Source organism: Anomaloglossus baeobatrachus, chromosome 1, assembly GCF_048569485.1.
Source record: "Anomaloglossus baeobatrachus isolate aAnoBae1 chromosome 1, aAnoBae1.hap1, whole genome shotgun sequence".
Lineage (NCBI taxonomy): Eukaryota > Metazoa > Chordata > Amphibia > Anura > Aromobatidae > Anomaloglossus > Anomaloglossus baeobatrachus.
Genome location: NC_134353.1, coordinates 539579227 through 539600077, shown reverse-complemented (window position 1 = coordinate 539600077; position 20851 = coordinate 539579227). Strand labels below are relative to the sequence as shown.

The 20851-nt window shown below is 46.7% G+C and overlaps 1 protein-coding gene across 2 annotated transcripts in view; it reads left to right on the top strand.

Moving 5' to 3' along the window:
* The window catches only part of ABCA1 (ATP binding cassette subfamily A member 1), a 162169-nt gene that overhangs the window by 115774 nt on the left and 25544 nt on the right, over positions 1-20851 (top strand). For both annotated transcript variants that reach the window (XM_075316595.1, XM_075316604.1), the window contains exons 29-34: positions 6494-6618; positions 6862-6960; positions 7069-7258; positions 12168-12262; positions 13153-13185; positions 15968-16073. In XM_075316595.1, the coding sequence (XP_075172710.1) occupies positions 6494-6618; positions 6862-6960; positions 7069-7258; positions 12168-12262; positions 13153-13185; positions 15968-16073 (648 nt within the window). The remainder of the gene's footprint in view (positions 1-6493; positions 6619-6861; positions 6961-7068; positions 7259-12167; positions 12263-13152; positions 13186-15967; positions 16074-20851) is intronic.

Below are 20851 nucleotides of genomic sequence, written 5' to 3'. Positions count from 1 at the left end.
TGAGACAGAATACCCGGTCTCCAGCGTGGTCATTAAGACAGCCTGGGACAGTGGTTCTCATGATGTTGGTGTAGTCTCAGATTTACTGCACCCAATTATTATAGGTTGGGACTCTAAATTATTTGTGCACTTGTGGAAGCAGGGGGACGTATACGGTTGCTTGTGTAAGAGCCGGAACAGCCCAAAGGAAACCCCACCACATTGGGAGGTGAAAAGGGGTCCTTGTTGTGCAGTTATGTGTGGTAAGGAGGAGATAGCACCTCCTAAAATTGACTGTCCTAAGTTAGGGGTGACCAAAGAAAATGATGGACGGACCCAACTTAGTGACATAAGGACTAAGGGAATAACCGATAGTGTGACCGTTAAAAACGGGGTAGCTCCAGAAAGGGAGGCAGATATCTGGTTAAGTGGGGACATGATAGTCCAGGATACCAAGGGGAGCGATGATGACTCCAGTAAAGACACTGACTCTAGTAAGGTGACAAACGAGTACAGTGTGGTACAGATGGGCGAGAAGGGCAAAACTTCCTCCCGACGCCGAAGACGTAATAAGCGCCGAGAGGGGGCACAGTGTAGGCCGTCTGAGGGTGCAGAGAAAGTGACATGCCTGATTAATAAAGACATGGTGCTAATAACACCTGCTACGGTGGAGTCAGACGGTGATATCCTACAAAAGACTGAGGAATCAGAGATTGAACTGACACATTGTGACGACAGAAATCAGCGCGCTGCAAGTGCAGAGAAGGAGCCAACCAAGGACGTAATGGTGGTGGTCCCTATGATTTCAAAGTGTGAAGTTGATAGTCTGTCAGGCGAGAATGGTATAGGAAATGGAATCCTAGAGAGTGTGGGGGAAGGAATAATCCCCAACAGTCGTGGTGAGCAGACTGGTGAACTACCAAGTGCTGGGGTGGATGACAGCGAATTTAGCCCCAAATCTCTAAAAGGAACAGAGTGCCATGTTGAAGGGTGTGACACCCAGGCTGAGGGTGACACTGCAGAGACCCCAGAGGAAGTGGAAGATAATGCAGTGAAGAACCAAGAAACAGCTGGCGCTGAAGTGAAGAGAGCCTCTGAGGAGGTGAAGCCTGGACCAGAGGTCTCATCCAGGACTGGGAGCCTGCCTGACCTGCTTGGTAAAACCATGATGGAGGATATAGAGAAGGTCGTGGGTAAGAAGAGTAAGAAACCCAAATGTTCTGAAGCTGAGGTGGAAGAAGCCTCAGAAATAGTGTGTCATAGACCAGAGAGGTCCGCAAGTGAAGACTCATTCAAGAGGATGAGCAAAGACCATCTGCAACAAGAGATACTTCTTAGGCAGGCTACTGAGAGTCGAGTAAGGGAGCTGGAGAAAGAAGTGGCTGAGCTCCGAAGTCGCTTGGCAGAGTACCAGTCCAAGTCCCAGGGAGACTTGGAGCAGATGGAGCAGCGAGTGTCACTCCTGACCAAACTTGTTGAAGCAGGGGAGGCCCAAAGAGAGCTAACTCTGGAAGCTAAACTTGACAAGCATGTGGCAGGGATGAATGAGACTTCTGTAGTCAAGTGCATGATGGATATACCTGAGGACTTAAGAGAAGCGTGTGCCACCGGGTGCATGCATGACGAATTTAAGAGAGCTGTGGAAGCGTGTGAGGTCTACTGTACCCCAGGGGCTGAACAGTTAGTGATATTGTCTACCAGTAAAATTACTGGGCAGCGGGTGGCTATTCTAAAGGACATGCACTTCAGATGTGTTCGTATGAAGTGGCAGGCCCAACTGCAAAAGGAAGAAGCCACTAGACAGCTAGAGTATAAAAGGAAAGCGCAGAGTCTGGCGGAAGATATTGTCCAAGTACCCTGGGCTCTGGTGGGGAGAGTCATTGGAAAAACCGGACGAGTCATGCAAGACATGGTGAATAAGTCGGGATTGGTGAGATTAAGAATCCCTGCTGCTAATGAGAGCAAGATACCCAGGGAAGCTGGTATGGTTCCGTTTGTCTGTGTCGGGACTGTAGAGAGTCTTGGAACCATTCGAAGCCTTATTGAATATCGGGTACACCATGTACGTGACATGGAGCGGTTGTGGCAAGAAAACCTGAAAATTAAGGAGCAGCTTCGCCAACTGTGTGGGGGACAGCAGCCGTCTTCCACCCGTTGTTCAGGGGAAAGAAGTGGAAGATGGCGTGTCGGTCCAGTAGTTCAGACGCGCGATAAAAGGAATCGCCGACAGAGTGGTAACCTACGATGTACGGTAGATAGTGGCCGCTATGAGCTTAGAGTTCCCGACAGTAGCCTTGGGGGTACTCGAGAAAGCCTAGGTTCGGACAAGACTGTAGGTTTGACTGGGGACATGTCTCTCTACTACGGTGACCCTGGGAGGGGGTCAGGGAGAGAACGGTCTGGAAATGGGACGTCCTTTAACCCTAGGTTGACCAGACAGGGTTTGGTGACAGTGTCGGGCGATGCCTCAGGGACTACTGCTCTTGGACGGCCCTCTCGACTGGTGGGGCATGGCAGCGGGGATGCCCTGTCTCGCGGCCCCAGGTCATTGGCAAGTGTTCTCCCCTACGGGTTTGAACAGAGGGGGAGGGTATGTGAGGTATCAACCGGCTGTATTACAAAAGGCCGGTATGTTTTGCAGAAGCGTGGGTGCTCTGCAATGTGAAACTGGCTGGGACCTGTGGTTCCACAGGATTGCATTCAAGCAGAGCCATGGAAGGGTGTGTGATGCTGATTACACACTCCTTACCACCTGTGGGTGTGGCTCCAGGGGTTAAAGCAATCCTGTCTCTGAACCTGGGTGGAGAGTGTCGAGGGCAGTCTAGGGAGAGACTGGCTCTAGACTTCCAGTGTGTGTGCTGGAGATGGAGAGAGCAGAAGCAGGGTGTTTTGCACTCCTCCGGAGACCTTCTTCTGAAGGAAGGGGCTTTTAGGTCCATGTGTAAAGCCATGTGGCTGGAGCCAGGGGGAACCTGGAAAGGACACTAGCCACCTTAAGAGGAAGGTAACTGGGATTGGACCTGGGGTCTGGATACTGACAAGGGTCAGTGACACATGGGTGGCAGTCCAAAAGTGTGTGGACTTTATATTATGTGTTGGTCTTTGAGGAGAAAGCCAACGAACGGCATCTTTATGTTATGTGACCTGATATGGTTTATGGACCTGTTAATAAACCAGATGGTCTGTTAAAGAGACCAATTACTCTGGCGTGCTTTAATCCCGCTACCTGATGTGTGGCCCACATACACTTGGGGCCCACATTGTCACAGGACCTAAAGCTGCTCAACAAGCATGTGAAAACCAGGCGGTTCCGGATGGAATCGCTCCACTCCGTCATCGCCTCAATGTCCCAAGGAGATTTCCTGGCATCAATAGACATCAAAGATGCTTATCTCCATGTACCGATTGCGCCAGAGCATCAGCGCTTCCTGCGCTTCGCCATAGGGGACGAACACCTTCAGTTCGTAGCACTACCTTTTGGCCTGGCGACAGCCCCACGGGTCTTCACCAAGGTCATGGCAACAGTGGTGGCAATCCTACACTCTCAGGGACACTCGGTGATCCCTTACTTAGACGATCTCCTTGTCAAGGCACCCTCTCAAGGGGCATGCCAACACAGCCTGAACATTGCTCTGGAAACTCTCCAGAGTTTCGGGTGGATCATCAATTTTCCAAAGTCAAATCTGACACCGGCCCAATCACTGACATATCTTGGCATGGAGTTTCATACTCTCTCAGCGATAGTGAAGCTTCCGCTGAACAAACAGCGTTCACTACAGACAGGGGTGCAGTCTCTCCTTCATGGTCAGTCACACCCCCTGAGGCGCCTCATGCACTTCCTAGGGAAGATGGTGGCAGCAATGGAGGCAGTTCCTTTTGCGCAGTTTCATCTGCGCCCACTTCAATGGGACATTCTCCGCAAATGGGACAGGAAGTCGACGTCCCTCGACAGGAACGTCTCCCTTTCTCGGGCAGCCAAAGCTTCCCTTCAGTGGTGGCTTCTTCCCACTTCTCTGTCGAAGGGGAAATCCTTCCTGCCCCCATCCTGGGCTGTGGTCACGACGGACGCGAGCCTGTCAGGGTGGGGAGCGGTCTTTCTCCACCACAGGGCTCAGGGGACTTGGACTCAGACAGAGTCTTCCCTTCAGATCAATGTTCTGGAGATAAGGGCAGTGTATCTTGCCCTAAAGGCGTTCCAGCCGTGGCTGGAAGGCAAACAGATCCGAATTCAGTCGGACAACTCCACAGCGGTGGCATACATCAACCACCAAGGCGGGACACGCAGTCGGCAAGCCTTCCAGGAAGTTCGGCGGATTCTGCTGTGGGTGGAAGCCACAGCCTCCACCATATCCGCAGTTCACATCCCGGGCGTAGAAAACTGGGAAGCAGACTTTCTCAGTCGCCAGGGCATGGACGCAGGGGAATGGTCCCTTCACCCGGACGTGTTTCAGGAGATCTTTCGCCGCTGGGGCATGCCGGACGTCGACCTAATGGCGTCCCGGCACAACAACAAGGTCCCGACGTTCATGGCACGGTCTCAAGATCACAGAGCTCTGGCGGCAGACGCCTTAGTTCAGGATTGGTCGCAGTTTCAACTCCCTTATGTGTTCCCTCCTCTGGCACTGTTGCCCAGAGTGTTACGCAAGATCAGGGCCGACTGCCGCCGCGCCATCCTCGTCGCTCCAGACTGGCCGAGGAGGTCGTGGTACCCGGATCTGTGGCATCTCACGGTCGGCCAACCGTGGGCACTACCAGACCGACCAGACTTGCTGTCTCAAGGGCCGTTTTTCCATCTGAATTCTGCGGCCCTGAACCTGACTGTGTGGCCATTGAGTCCTGGATCCTAGCGTCTTCAGGATTATCTCAAGAGGTCATTGCCACCATGAGACAGGCTAGGAAACCAACGTCCGCCAAGATCTACCACAGGACGTGGAAAATATTCCTGTCGTGGTGCTCTGCTCAGGGTGTTTCTCCCTGGCCGTTTACCTTGCCCACTTTTCTGTCCTTCCTTCAATCCGGATTAGAAAAGGGTTTGTCACTAGGCTCCCTTAAGGGACAAGTCTCTGCGCTCTCTGTCTTTTTTCAGAAGCGCCTAGCCAGACTTCCACAGGTACGCACGTTCCTGCAGGGGGTTTGTCACATCGTACCTCCTTACAAGCGTCCGTTAGAACCCTGGGATCTGAACAGGGTACTGATGGTTCTTCAGAAACCACCGTTCGAGCCAATGAGGGATATTTCTCTCTCACGCCTTTCGCAGAAGGTGGTTTTCCTAGTAGCAGTCACTTTGCTTCGGAGAGTGTCTGAGCTAGCAGCGCTGTCATGCAAAGCCCCCTTCCTGGTGTTTCACCAGGACAAGGTGGTTCTGCGTCCGGTTCCGGACTTTCTCTCTAAGGTGGTATCCCCCTTTCATCTCAATCAGGATATCTCCTTACCCTCTTTTTGTCCTCATCCAGTTCACCAATGTGAAAAGGATTTGCACTTGTTAGATCTGGTGAGAGCACTCAGATTCTACATTTCTCGTACGGCGCCCCTGCGCCGCTCGGATGCACTCTTTGTCCTTGTCGCTGGCCAGCGTAAAGGGACACAAGCTTCCAAATCAACCCTGGCTCGGTGGATCAAGGAACCAATTCTCGAGGCTTATCGTTCCTCCGGGCTTCCGGTTCCCTCAGGGCTGAAGGCCCATTCTACCAGGGCCGTGGGAGCGTCCTGGGCTTTGCGGCACCAGGCTACGGCTCAGCAGGTGTGTCAGGCGGCTACCTGGTCGAGCCTGCACACTTTCACGAAACACTATCAGGTGCATACCTATGCTTCGGCAGATGCCAGCGTAGGTAGGCGAGTCCTTCAGGCGGCGGTTGCCCACCTGTAGGACGGAGCCGGTTGCGGCTCTATTATGAGGTATTATTTACCCACCCAGGGACTGCTTTTGGACGTCCCAATTGTCTGGGTCTCCCAATGGAGCAACAAAGAAGAAGGGAATTTTGTTTACTTACCGTAAATTCCTTTTCTTCTAGCTCCAATTGGGAGACCCAGCACCCGCCCCTGTTTTTTGTGTACACATGTTGTTCATGTTGAATGGTTTCAGTTCTCCGATATTCCTTCGGATTGAATTTACTTTAAACCAATTATAATTTTTTCCTCCTTCTTGCTTTTGCACCAAAACTGAGGAGCCCGTGAGCACGGGGGGTGTATAGGCAGAAGGGGAGGGGCTTTACACTTTTAGTGTAATACTTTGTGTGGCCTCCGGAGGCATAGCTATACACCCCAATTGTCTGGGTCTCCCAATTGGAGCTAGAAGAAAAGGAACTTACGGTAAGTAAACAAAATTCCCTTCTTTCTATTACAGTTGTTTTGATTGAGCTCCGGTTTCTCTTGGATTAGTTGCATAAATGACTACAATTCTTGAATGCTATTGAAGTTTATTGGCTGGTTGCCTATATATGCGCTATTACATTTGGAATATATCTCCTCTGACACTAATGGCATGTAAAGTAACTCTGTATGTCTTTACTTCCAGATCGTCTTACCAGCTGTTTTCGTACTCATTGCATTGATGTTTAGCCTTATTGTGCCACCTTTCGGAAAATACCCAAGTCTTGAGCTTCAGCCCTGGATGTATGATGAGCAGTATACTTTTTTCAGGTACATCAATTTATTAAGGAATATTTATCTTCTCTTTGTGAAAAATAATTACCTGCTATGATCACGTTTCATGCATGAGTAATGTCAATAATATACCATTAGATTTGTAGGAAGATCTGATTTTTGGTATGCATTACATTATTAGTCAGCAGTGTCCTGTGAGACTGATGTGTAGCGTTATATTTATTTGCATGACTTGTAGTCCTGTCCCAGGTGACTTATCTGTCTGTGTATTGCTCATAGCAATGATGCCCCTGAAGACTCTAACACTGAGGCCCTTTTAAAAGCTTTGATCACGAAGCCTGGTTTTGGAACGGCATGCATAGATGGCTATTCTATTCTGTGAGTACTCGATTTTGTATTTCTTCTTATATTTTGTTTCATTTTTTACTCTTAAGTGGCTGTAGCTTTTATAACTCAATACTATGAAATGTGTATTTCATTTTATAGGGGTGTCCCATGCTCAGGAGAGGATGAAGTATGGAGAACTCAGTTTGTCTCGCAGTCGGTGGAAGAGATTTTTCTTAATGGTAATTGGTCAATGGAAAACCCTTCTCCAGCCTGTGAGTGCAGCAATGAGAATGTAAAGAAGATGCTTCCGGTTTGTCCCCCTGGGGCTGGCGGCCTACCACCTTTTCAGGTATTTATATTGCATGCTCATCAAAATAACAATGCATATAATAAAGTGGACAAAGTAAAACACACAAAAAAATCATTGGCACATCTCCCCACTACATGAACAGTAACAAACATCATCTTATATGGATCCCAAAGTCGCTTGTATAAAGGGCTAGTTCAATTTGCGTCACAAAAAAATATGGCTATTGCATTCCTAATTGGGATATAGAAACACATCACCCACATATCCATTTCCAGAAGTGCAAATGGACTCCATTTATTGTGGTCCTAGAACTTCGAAATTCTGTTGGATAGATTTTTAAACTTTGTAAATGTGGTTTGAGGTGAAGTTGCAGCAGAATATCTGTGTATACTTCAAATTCAAAAATAGCTTTATTGACAGGTCCAAGTACATGATGGCATTGCCATAGCAAGTGGTAAAAATGGGGATATGGATTCGTCCATGGTGGGGTATAGAGGCCCATCTAGGGTGGGGGATAGAGACTCCTCCATGGTGGTGTATAGAAGTCCCTGACATATCAGACTCCTCATAGTCTGTGACAGGCACTGACATATTGTACCGTTATGGCCGCTGCACTTTCCTCTTCTCCTAGTAGTATGGTAGTTTCTCTTCTTCCTCCATGGAGTTGAAGTCTGGGGAGAGGTAAGACAGTCTCCTGAAGTGAGGGTGCCTCAATGCAGAGTATTTAGGGCACCTCAGCAGGAAGTGTATCTTCTATCTCTGTAGTCCTTCCCTTTTCTTATATGTCTGTAGAAGCTACTGTTATGTGATCCCTCAGTCTGAATATCTTTACTGAAGGTAGATTTGAGCAATGAATTCAGAAAACAGGAGTCTGATAAATGGAGAAATAGCCATTTTTAAAATATATTTAAAGTGAACCCGCAAGTGATGGCACATAAGACAATATTAATGTACTACAGATTAGATGTCCAAGGATGGTCAGGGTTCTATCCCTACTTCAGCTGTGTCCTCATGTTAACATGCCTGTCTTCTGGCCTAACTAGTCAAATTAATGAATAAAAGAATAATAAGGCCATTTGTATACATTGAGTGTTTGGTGAGTTTTTGCCTCAGTATTTGTAAGGCCATGTGTTCACGTTGAGTATTTGGTGAGTTTTTACCTCAGTATTTGTAAGGCCATGTGTTCACGTTGAGTATTTGGTGAGTTTTTTACCTCAGTATTTGTAAGGCCATGTGTTCACGTTGAGTATTTGGTAAGTTTTTTACCTCAGTATTTGTAAGGCCATGTGTTCACGTTGAGTATTTGGTAAGTTTTTTACCTCAGTATTTGTAAGGCCATGTGTTCACGTTGAGTATTTGGTAAGTTTTTTACCTCAGTATTTGTAAGGCCATGTGTTCACGTTGAGTATGTGGTAAGTTTTTTACCTCAGTATTTGTAAGGCCATGTGTTCACGTTGAGTATTTGGTAAGTTTTTTACCTCAGTATTTGTAAGGCCATGTGTTCACGTTGAGTATTTGGTGAGTTTTTACCTCAGTATTTGTAAGGCCATGTGTTCACGTTGAGTATTTGGTGAGTTTTTTACCTCAGTATTTGTAAGGCCATGTGTTCACGTTGAGTATTTGGTAAGTTTTTTACCTCAGTATTTGTAAGGCCATGTGTTCACGTTGAGTATTTGGTAAGTTTTTTACCTCAGTATTTGTAAGGCCATGTGTTCACGTTGAGTATTTGGTGAGTTTTTACCTCAGTATTTGTAAGGCCATGTGTTCACGTTGAGTATTTGGTGAGTTTTTACCTCAGTATTTGTAGCCAAAACCAGAAATGGAACAGTCGGAGGAAAATTATAACAGAGCCATGGCACTACTTCTGGATTAAAGTTTAGTTGTCTGCCAGATTCATATTAATTACATAGAGTTGTTTGTACTAGTAAATGGAGCTGTGTCTCTATTACCAGTACAATTTGCCTATAAAGAATTTTCCTATCCTTGACAATATGCAGTAGTTTGTGGCTCAAATAAAAAAATAGAGCGCCCCACCTATAAAAAAAAATAAGAATGGGTTTCTTAGACATACACTTTATTATATATCAAACAGGTTGTCCAGACTTGGGACAAAAGTCTGCAGTGACATTGATTCCCCGGTATTGGCAGTGCAACAAGCCAGTCATGTGACGTCATATATGTAATTTAAATACTGACTAGACATAGCTTTTGTCCATAGAAGTAAATTAAGAGAAGCTTTGTGAGTCTAGTCAGCATGTGACAGCTTTACATGTTCATATTGCAAATACTAGAGAATTGCGACAACAGTCTGCAGTCACATTGAGTGCCTTCAGACTTTTGACATGAGCCTGGACAATCCCTTTAACCCATCACCTCAAGAGCCAATTTTTGGTTTCATGGTTTCTGTTTTTCCCTTCCCTAAATCTAAGACGAATTACGTTTGTTTTTCCATTGATATCGCCATATAAAAGCTTGTTTTTTCTGGGACAAGTGTAGATGTAAATGACACCATCCTTTTTACAGTACAATGGACTGAAAAATAGGGAAAAAAAATCAATTTAGCTGAGAAAAATGTAATACCACAGTGGTCGTTTAGGTTTTACAGTATTCATTCATCACTTTGTAATATTTTCTTTAATGGCTAGGGCAGGATGAAATGGTAAATGGGATAGGCAAGTGGTTAGGGGCATGGTATAAAATTTTGCAGAATCTGTCCGTCTTTTGCTTCTTGTACAGTTGGAGCCTATGCATATGCAAATGCCATGGAATTTTTCATGTACCTGCAGCCCTTTCCTATGTTATTGCTCATTCTGCTTATTATCAGTTTATGTCACCTTCTAACGTCACTGCCCATTTAGGTGTCAGTAGGAGCCAGACACCAAACAGAACTGCATATAACCAGCAACAGTATATGCAGACCACATAACTTATTGCAAAGTATAAGAAGGACAATGCGGTATCAAGTTAGACCTGTTTTATATCATGTTTGTTCATGTCTACATGTCTGCTTTTGTATTACTTAATGAGTGAGTTATTTTACTGCAAGAATCTCATATAGAATCGATTGTAGGCAGTATTTTCTACCTTTGGACTACATTAGTTCAAATTGCATAAGCTGCAGTTTACACTTGTTTGAGCATAAGAAAGCAAATATTCCCGTATTTCTGTTCACTGGATGTTCCAAGCAGACAGATAATGTCCTGGAAATGCATTACGCCATATCCTGTTGTCGAGTACATTATGTAGGGCACTGATAATTCCCCGAAGCATTTTGGCATAGCAAGCCGACATATATTACAAAGGCACTTCCTTAGAAGCAAACCTTAGGCAAGCAATAGATTTCAACATGCTAATATAGTGTAATAGCTGTTTATAATAGTCTAATAAGCTATTTTCTACTAAGGGCCATTTGGATATTTATAACATTAATTGCGGGCTATACAAAATGATCACCTTTAAAATTAGCCTGCTATATATGGTTGAACATTTAATTAACTCACACCTAATGTAATGGCTGAAACCATCCTTTGGTGAGGCATGTGATGTTAGGTGGTATTGATGATGTTGCTACTCACAACTGCTTTTGCAGAGTCACATCATACACTCTGGAGTGGATCAACTCTTTGCAATAAAGCTTGAAAATTACTGCTTGCAGCAGTAAACTGTTACTCAAAATGCAAAATTGATTATTGCTTACATACAATTTATAGAACTCAAGCAGTGAGAAGTGTGCCGTATACAACACATAGGATACACTGAGACTGCTGTATATGCATCACAACAATACACTGAGACTGATGTATATCCATCACATAGGATACATTGAAACTGCTCTATATACATCACATAAGATACAGTGAGACTGCTGTGTATACATCAAATAGGATGCATTGAGTGCATTGAGATGCTGATGTATATAGATCAGATGGGGTACAATGAGACTGTTGGATATAAATCACATAGGACACACTGAGACTTTTGTATATACATCACATAGGATACACTGTGACTGGTGTATATACAGTATATATCAGATAGGATACAATGAGACTCTGCTGTATATACATTACATAGGATACACTGAGACTGTTGTATATACACCACATAGGAGACACTGAGACTGTTGTATATACATCACTTAGGAGACACTGAGACTGTTGAATATACATCACATAGGATACATTCAGACTCTGCTGTATGATCATTAAATAGGATACATTGAGACTGCTGTATACATCACATAGGAGTGGGACAGGAGAGCAGAAAGCGCTAACTCTGCCCACAAAGAACGCCCTGACACTGGCCAGCGTTGGACTTAATCCAGTGTGCGTTGCACTTTACTGAAAATGTAAAGGGTCGGGGGCTGAAAAATCAGGGCCCAAGCACTGCAGCTCAATGAGTCTGTTTGAGAATTGAATCTAATGGTATCATGGAACCCATTTATAGCCATGGGTCAGAAGTTCCCCACCACTTGTGTAGATGATTATACTGTATAAAGAATTATATAAGGTTGCGTGTAGTGGATGTCAGAGATATAAACTACAGAGGTGTATAATTGAATTTTTGATTTGAAGATGACATAGTTAGTGATGAGTGAGCACTATCATGCTCGAGTGCTTGGTACTCGTAACGAGCAGTTGAACTCTCAGACGGGCTCGCCCCATGTAAGAAGTGTAATGGAAGTCAATGGCGGACTCTAACAATTTTCAGTAAGATTTTCTGGAAAAATGCTGTAGTTTCTCATTGACTTTCATCGTAATTGGTGCACGGGAGTCCAACTGCTCATAACTAGTACCGAGCACCCGAGAATGGTAGTGCTCATTCATCACTAGATATAGTAATTCAAAAATAGAGGTTTTCCCCCAAGAATGGAAAATTGAGTCCATGTACACAACATTATCTGCTGTGCAGTTCTTAATACCTGTGTTTTTTTTCTTTTTCCAAACAGAAGAAACAAAACACTTCAGACATCCTGCAAGATCTAACAGGAAGAAACATATCAGATTATCTAGTAAAGACGTATGCACAGATTATTGGAAAAAGGTAAGAAATATCTTTGCATTTCTTGAGGCATCCACCAGCCAATAAATTATGATAGTTTGTTACTTGTTTCCATTCCAAAAATTACAAGATAAAGTAGAACCTCAAAAAAGCAGAAGCAGAGTATTGCAGGATAACCAATTTAGGACACCTCTGACTGTAAAGCTGTTAGTAGCCGATAGGTTTACAATGTCTGCACTTTCTGCTCTATTGCTGGAATTATTTTTGCATATATATATATATATAGAGAGAGAGAAAAAAAGGGAGCCAGCACGATCTGAAATTGGCATGCATCATATAAAAGGTGCAAATTCACAGATTTATTCCAACTGTACTACAATAAAAAATGAGATTTTTAGCAAATAATTGATCAATTCTTTGAGCCACCCCTGCCAACGTCACGCAAATCTCAATAGGAGGGTCCTCCACTATATTGTGTATTTCATGTGCCATGCGGCCTCCTAGATGAAGTTAAAAGCAGAACCATAATGAAGCACACATACCTGTAACCTGTATATAGCCGCTTCCATGTGGCAAAAGAGACAATTATGGATAGAGGCCAGCCCAGGTCCCAGCATGTGGAGCAAGCTCTACACATACCAGGACTATATCAGATCTGACCCTCCCAGTGCCAGACAGCAACCATTGATAAAGGCGGACCAGATCCAAGTATGGTGCTTAATTAGCATTGCCTGTGGAAAGGGGTGAGGCAACTGAATGTGAACAGCTACCAACAGGAGGAATACATTGCATATACGGCAGTATGTAGCTAAAAGAATCCAAAAAGTCCATCTATCCAGTTGAATTAATTTCAGATAGGAAATACTATGTACTTTTGTTAAAATGTTGTATACGTGAAATAGTTTGTAATGCTGTTTTTTCCCATTTTTTAGTTTAAAGAACAAGATCTGGGTGAATGAGTTTAGGTATGTAATTGTTCAAATTACCTGTTTTTATGCTCTTTGTGTATATTTAAATAAAAATAAGACGGTTCAGTATCAGTGTCAGTGTTAGTCAATCATTACGTGGGCATTGCAGCTTCCATCATATTTGATGTAAAAGTAGTGCTGCATGCAGGCCCTTTTTCCTCTGCTAAAATGACACACGTTTAGTAAAACCTGAAAGCCACCATTAAAAAGCCATGGGGTCTGATGCCGCTTGCTGTGCAAATGTGAGCATAGACTTCGCAAAAGCTGCAGGTCAAACATTACAATATCTTGTTGGCATGTTATTATGAGAGTAATCTATAAGTGATCATTAAGGGATCCTAATATTACATACGGTATATAAAGTGGAACACTACATCTACTAGTAATATATACAAATATATACATCATGAATATTCCTAAATTTGAAAACAATAAACTATAAAGAGATTGCTTGCGACCACTAGATGGGTATACTATATCTTTTTATTAAAAAAAAACAAACATGTGGTCTGTCCATCATTGCATATATATATATATATATATATATATATATATATATATATATATATATATATATATATATATAAATATATATATATATATATATATATATACATATATATATATATATATATATATACACTGCTCAAAAAATAAAGGGATAAAGGGAACACCAAAATACAAAATCCTTGTTTAAGTGTTCCTTTAATTTTTTGAGCAGTATATATATATATATATATATATATATATATATATATATATATATATATATATATATATATATACATATATATACATGTATATGTATATATATGTATATATATATATAAATGTATATATATATATATATATATATATATATATATATATATATATATAAAACTCTTCCTTTTGGTCCCATTTTTCATGAGCTGAACTCAAAGATCTAAGACTTTTTCCATGTACACAAAAGGCCACGTCACTCATTGAGCATATCTGGGATGCTCTGTATCGGCGTATACGTCAGCATGTTCAAGTTTCTGCCAATAGTCATCAACTTTTCCCAGCCATTGAAGAAGAGTGGACCAATATTTCACAGGCCACATTCAACTACCAGATCAACTCTATGGGAAAGAGATGTGTTACACTGCGTAAGGCAAAAATGGTGGGCACACCAGATACTGACTGATTTTCTGACATTCCCGGACTTATTGAACACAGTAAAACTGCACATTTTAGAGTGCAATAATCATGCTGTCTATTTAGCACCTTGATATGCCACACCTGTGAGGTGGAAGTGCTCACTAACACAGATTTAGACAAGTTTGGGAACAATACTTGAGAGAAAAAGGTTTAAGGCCACGTCACACTAAGCAACATCGCTAGCAACATCGCTGCTGAGGCACGACTTTTGTGACGTAACAGCGATGTTGCTAGCGATGTTGCTGTGTGTGACATCCAGCAACAACCTGGCCCCTGCTGTGAGGTCGCCGGTTGTTGCTGAATGTCCTGGACCATTTTTTAGTTGTTGCTCTCCCGCTGTGAAGCACACATCGCTGTGTGTGACAGCGAGACAGCAACAACTAAATGTGCAGTGAGCAGGAAGCCGGCTTCTGCGGACGCTGGTAACCAATGTAAATATCGGGTAACCAAGAAGCCCTTTCCTTGGTTACCCGATATTTACCTTCGTTACCAGCGTCCGCCGCTCTCACGCTGTCAGTGCCGGCTCCCTGCTCCCTGCACACATAGCCAGACTACACATCGGGTAATTAACATGATGTGTACTTTGGCTAGGAGTGCAGGGAGTCAGCGCTAAGCGGTGTGCGCTGGTAACCAAGGTAAATATCGGGTTGGTTACCCGATATTTACCTTAGTTACCAAGCGCAGCATTGCTTCCACGCGTCGCTGCTGGCTGGGGGCTGATCACTGGTTGCTGGTGAGATCTGCCTGTTTGACAGCTCACCAGCAACCCGTGTAGCGACGCTCCAGCGATCCCTGCCAGGTCAGGTCTGGTGGGATCGCTGGAGCGTCGCTTAGGGCGGCTTTGCACACTACGACATTGCAGGTGCGATGTCGGTGGGGTCAAATCGAAAGTGACGGACATCCGGCGTCACTTGCGATGTCGTAGTGTGTAAATCCTAGATGATACGATGAACGAGCGCAAAAGCGTCGTTATCCTATCATCGGTGCAGGCTCCGACATTCCGGTGCCGTGACAGGTACGATGTAGTTCCTCGTTCCTGCGGCAGCACACATCGCTGTGTGTGAAGCCGCAGGAACGAGGAACACCTCCTTACCTGCCGCCAGCGGCTCTACGGAAGGAAGGAGGTGGGCGGGATGTTTACATCCTGCTCATCTCCGCCCCTCCGCCGCCATTGGCCGCCTGCCGTGTGATGTTGCTGTGACGCCGCACGACCCGCCCCCTTAAGAAGGAGGCGGGTCGCCGGCCAGAGCGACGGTCGCAGGGCAGGTGAGTGCATGTGAAGCTGGCGTAGCGCTAATTATCGCTACGCCAGCTATCACAAGATATCGTACCTGCGACAGGGGCGGGGACTATTGCGTGCAACATCGCAGCATCGGCTTGTACATAGAAAAGGTCTTAGATCTTAGAGTTCAGCTCATGAAAAATGGGAGCAAAATCAAAAGTGTTCCCTTTATATATTTGTTCAGTATATATATATATATATATATATATATATATATATATATATATATATATTTATATTACTTATTTGGGGTGATAGTAAATGTTATTTTATTCAATGTGCTTATCTTCCTCCATACACTTGTTTGTACTTTAGATATGGTGGTTTCTCGCTGGGTGCCAGCAGCTCCCCAGCATTACCACCCAGTGAAGAAATTTTATCCTCCATTAGGCACATCAAGAAACGACTGGACATGGCAAAGGTACTTCATTCTTAACATTTTCAGTTATTTTCCCTGGTCTGCTAATTCTATTTAACACCTTGTTTATACACATGGTCCAGGTCTGTATTAAAATGTGTGTAAAGTAATGGGATGCATCTTATATATTCACCTTTGATGTTAAAATTCAGGTCACATGAATACTGCTGGACCTGGGAACAGAGCTATAGACTTACAGTAATAATCATTTCTTTGTCGCTCCATTGGGAGACCCAGACAATTGGGTGTATAGCTACTGCCTCCGGAGGCCACACAAAGTATTACACTTAAAAGTGTAAACCCCTCCCCTCTGCTATACACCCTCCCGTGCATCACGGGCTCCTCAGTTTTTATGCTTTGTGCGAAGGAGGCACACATCCACGCATAGCTCCACAACTTAGTCAACAGCAGCTGCTGACTATTTCGGATGGAAGAAAAGTGGGCCCATATAGGGCCCCCAGCATGCTCCCTTCTCACCCCACTCTGGTCGGCGGTGTTGTTAAGGTTGAGGTACCCATTGCGGGTACATAGGCAGGAGCCAACATGCTGTTTTCCTTCCCCATCCCTGCAGGGCTCTGGGTGAAGTGGGATCCATAATCGGTCTCCAGACACTCGGACCGTGCTCCCTCCGCAGCCCCTGGGAATCTGCTGGACAGGAGCTGGGTATCGTCAGGGACATGGCCCTGCTACTGTGAGGTACTCTGTGTCCCCTTGGGGACGGCGCATGGAGCGCTTGTGTCATACACGCTGCAGCACTGCTGGGCGTGTTAGTGCGCCGGGACTACCGCGCTGACCGCGCTTGTTGCCAGCCGCGCTTATAACTCTAGTCCCCGGCTTCTGCGGCCTAGTACCGCATATTCCAGGTGCTCTGTGTCCCCGTTGGGACGGCGCATAAAGCACCTTGGGCCCAGACGCTGCAGCGACTGCGGCGTGCGTGTGGGTCCGGGACTACCGCGCCGACCGTGCACTGCCGGCCGGCCGCGATTTCAACTTTAGTCCCCGGCTTTTGCGGCCTAGTATGGGATTCTCCCGCCCCCAGACCTGCCAGTCAGGGAAAAGGGCGGGACGGTCGGTATGACGCCGACAGTGAGGGCTGTAGTACATTGAGCTGTCCTCCGCCCCCCTCATTACCCACGCTGGGGCACCAGATTCCCGCACTTTTTTGTGACTACGCCCACGCCTCCCTCCTCCTCAGAGAACGCCGTCAGCCATGTTTTTCAGCAACTTCTAGCTGCAGCTGAGGGAGACCCGGGGCAGAGAATCTGGTGGCTACAAGCCACATCCGCAGCCCCTGCCGGACAGGAGACGGAGTATCGTCAGGGACATGGCCCTGCAGCTACAGGTACTCTGTGTCCCCGTTGGCACGGTGCATGAAGCACCTTGGCCTCAGACGCAGCTGCGACTGCGGTGTGCATTTTTTGTCCGGGACTACCGCGCCGACCGTGCCTGTTTGCCGGCCGCGGTTTTTACTTTAGTCCCCGGCTTTTGCGGCCTAGTGTGTTAAACTCCCGCCCCTGAGCCTGCCAGTCAGGGAGAAGGGCGGGATGGTCGGTATGTTGCCGACAGTGAGGGCTGGAGCACACCTCGCTGTCCTCCGCCCCCCCCTCACTGATCACTATAGACCACCGGATTCCCGCAGACAGAGCCCTGCATCATAACGTAGGGAGGGCTGGAGCATACGTTGGTATCCTCCTTCCCCCTCACTGAGCACTGGGGGGCACCAGTTTTTCAAAGGTGGTCTTCCTAGGGTGTTGTCCCCCCCTTGGTGCCGCAGTGTATATATATATATATATATATATATATATATATATATATATATATATATATATGTGTTTATTTATATGGTATATGATTTCACTGTTCGGCAGCATTATTTGTTTTTGGCTGTATACCCTCACTGATTACTCTGCTGACGACAGGCTGTTGTCTGCTCTTAAAGAGTAAGGGTGCCAAGACACTGGCTTATTTTAACCTCTTGTGCGCCTATATTATGGGCACTGCACAGATGACAGCGACAGAGTTTGCATGATGAAAACTTCGCCGGCGTTCCCTGTCCAGGCGGCAGGGACAGAGTTACAGCTTTGCTGAGAAACTCTCTGGGTCATTTTCACTATCCATGTCTCAGGCTATGGACAAATGGTCGGCTAAGAGACTAGGAGTTTGCAGTCCAGACCGGCCCCTTACACAGGCCCGGGCACTGCGGGATCGCCCCAGGCCTCTATCGGTCTGCGACGAAGCGTGTTCCTGGGGTGGCCTCTAGTTATTACGTGGTAAACTCCAGCACGAACCGCAGTCCCAGTCCAGCTAATGCACAGATACTGTCCAGAAGCACACCTTCCCGGACAAGCGTTTTACTGAACGCCTTATAACACACGTTGTCCCTTCCTCTCTGACGTTGTTAAGGTTTCGGCTCAGTGTCATAAGGTGCCCTCCAGTCTCTGGACTGGCGGCTAGATCAGTAGTAGCAGTGGCTGGCGGGTCCACGCTCAAGAATGCCACGGACAGACAGATAGAACTCCTAATGGGATCCATCTATGAAGCCATAGGCGCGTCCGTTGCCCCGGCCTTTGCAGGGGTGGGCACTCCAGGCTATCTCAGCTGCTCTGTCTCAGATCAATGCGGTCATCCTGTGCTCCGCAATTAGCGTCTTTGACGTCTCAGGCGAGGGTATTTTCATCCTCCGCCGGGCACAGAGAACCTTTCCTGCATGGCGGTCCAGGTCAGGGGAGTGGTCCCCACATGTCCAAGACCGATGTAGGAGACATTCTGTCTTACGGTCACAGGATAGAGCTCAGTTCTCGTCCTCCGACTCGTTGCTTCACAGCATCTCCGTCCCCCGAGCGAGCCGATGCACGTTTCCAGGCGGTGAACACTCCGAAGGCAGGAGGAGTTGCGATCCTCGTTCCCCTTCAAGAACGTAGTCGCGGCTTTTTACTCCAGCTTGTTCGTGGTACCAGATAGGACGGATCACCCCGCCCCGTTCTGGACTTCACACTGCTCAACGGACAGAGAACCTGACGGTTCCGGATGGAATCTCTCCGCTTGCCATCGCCTTTGATGGCCCAAGGAGGCTTCCTAGCATCAATCGACATCAGGGATGCTTATCTCCACGTGCCGATTGTATCAGAATATCAGCACTTCCTGCGCTTCGACATAGGGAACGAACACCTTCAGTTCGTGGCACTAACGTTCGGCCTGGTGACAGCCCTACGGGCCTTCACCAAGGTCATGACAACTGTGGTAGCGGTCCTACTCTCTCAGGCAATCTGCTGGTCAAGGCCCCCTCTCGGGTGGCATGCCAACACAGCCTGAACATGGCTCTAGAGACTCTCCAGAGATTCGGGTGGTTCATCAATTTTTCCTAAAGTCAAAATTGACACCGGCCCAATCACTGACATATCTCGGCATGGAGTTTCATACTCTCTCAGCGATAGTGAAGCTTCCGCTGGACAAACAGCGTTCACTACAGACAGGGGTGCAATCGTTCCTTCGAGCCCAGTCACACCCTTTGAGGCGCCTCATGCACTTCCTAGAGAAGTTGGTGGCAGCAATAGAGGCAGCTCCGTTTGCGCTGATTCATCTGCGCCCACTTTAATGGGACTTTCTCCGCAAATGGGACAGCAAATCGACGTCCCTCGACAAGGACGTTGCTCCTTCTCGGGCAGCCATGGCCTCCCTTCAGTGGTGGCTTCTTCCCACTCTTGTCAAAGGAAAAATCCTTCCTGCCCACATCCTGGCCTGTGGTCACGGCGGACGCGAGTCTGTCAGGGAGTCTTCCTCCGCCACAGGGCTCAGGGTACATGGACTCAGCAGAGTCTTCCCTCCAGATCAATGTTCTGGAGATAAGGGCAGTGTTCTAGCCCTAAAAGTGTTCCAGCCATGGCTGGAAGGCAGGCAGATCCGAATTCAGTCGGACAACGCCAAGGCGGTGGCATACATCAACCACCAAGGCGGCACAAGCAGTCGGCAAGCCTTCCAGCAAGTCCGGCGGATTCTGCTGTGGGTGGAAGCCACAGCCTCCACCATCTCCGCAGTTCACATCCCGGGCGTAGAAAACTGGGAAGCAGACTTTCTCAGTCGCCAGGGCATGGACGCAGGGGAATGGTCTCTTCGACCGGACGTGTTTCAAGAGATTTGTTGCCGCTGGGGGAAGCCGGACGTCGACCTATTGGCGTCCCGGCACAACAACAAGGTCCCGGCATTCATGGCACGTTCTCAAGATCACAGAGCTCTGGCGGCAGACGCATTAGTGCAGGATTGGTCGCAGTTTCCCTGCCTCACGTATTCCTCCTCTGGCACCGCTGCCCAGAGTGTTACGCAGGATCAGATCCGACAGCCACCGCGCCATCCTCGTCGCTCCAGACTGGCCGAGGAGGTCGTGGTACCCGGATCTGTGGCATCTCACGGTAGGCCAACCGTGGACACTACTAGACCGGCCAGACTTGCTGTCTCAAGGGCCGTTTTTTCCATCTGAATTCGGCGGCCCTCAACCTGACTGCGTAGCCATTGAGTCCTGGATCCTAGCGTCTTCAGGGTTATCTCAAGAGGTCATTGCCACTATGAGACAGACCAGGAAACCAACGTCCGCCAAGATCTACCACAGGACGTGGAAGATCGTCTTATCCTGGTGCTCTGATCAGAGTTTTACTCTCTGGCCATTCGCCTTGCCCACTTTCTGTCCTTCCTTCAATCCGGAATGGAAAAGGGGTTGTCTCTCGGTTCCCTTAAGGGACAAGTTTCGGCGCTTTCTGTGTTTTTTTCAAAAGCGTCTAGCCAAACTC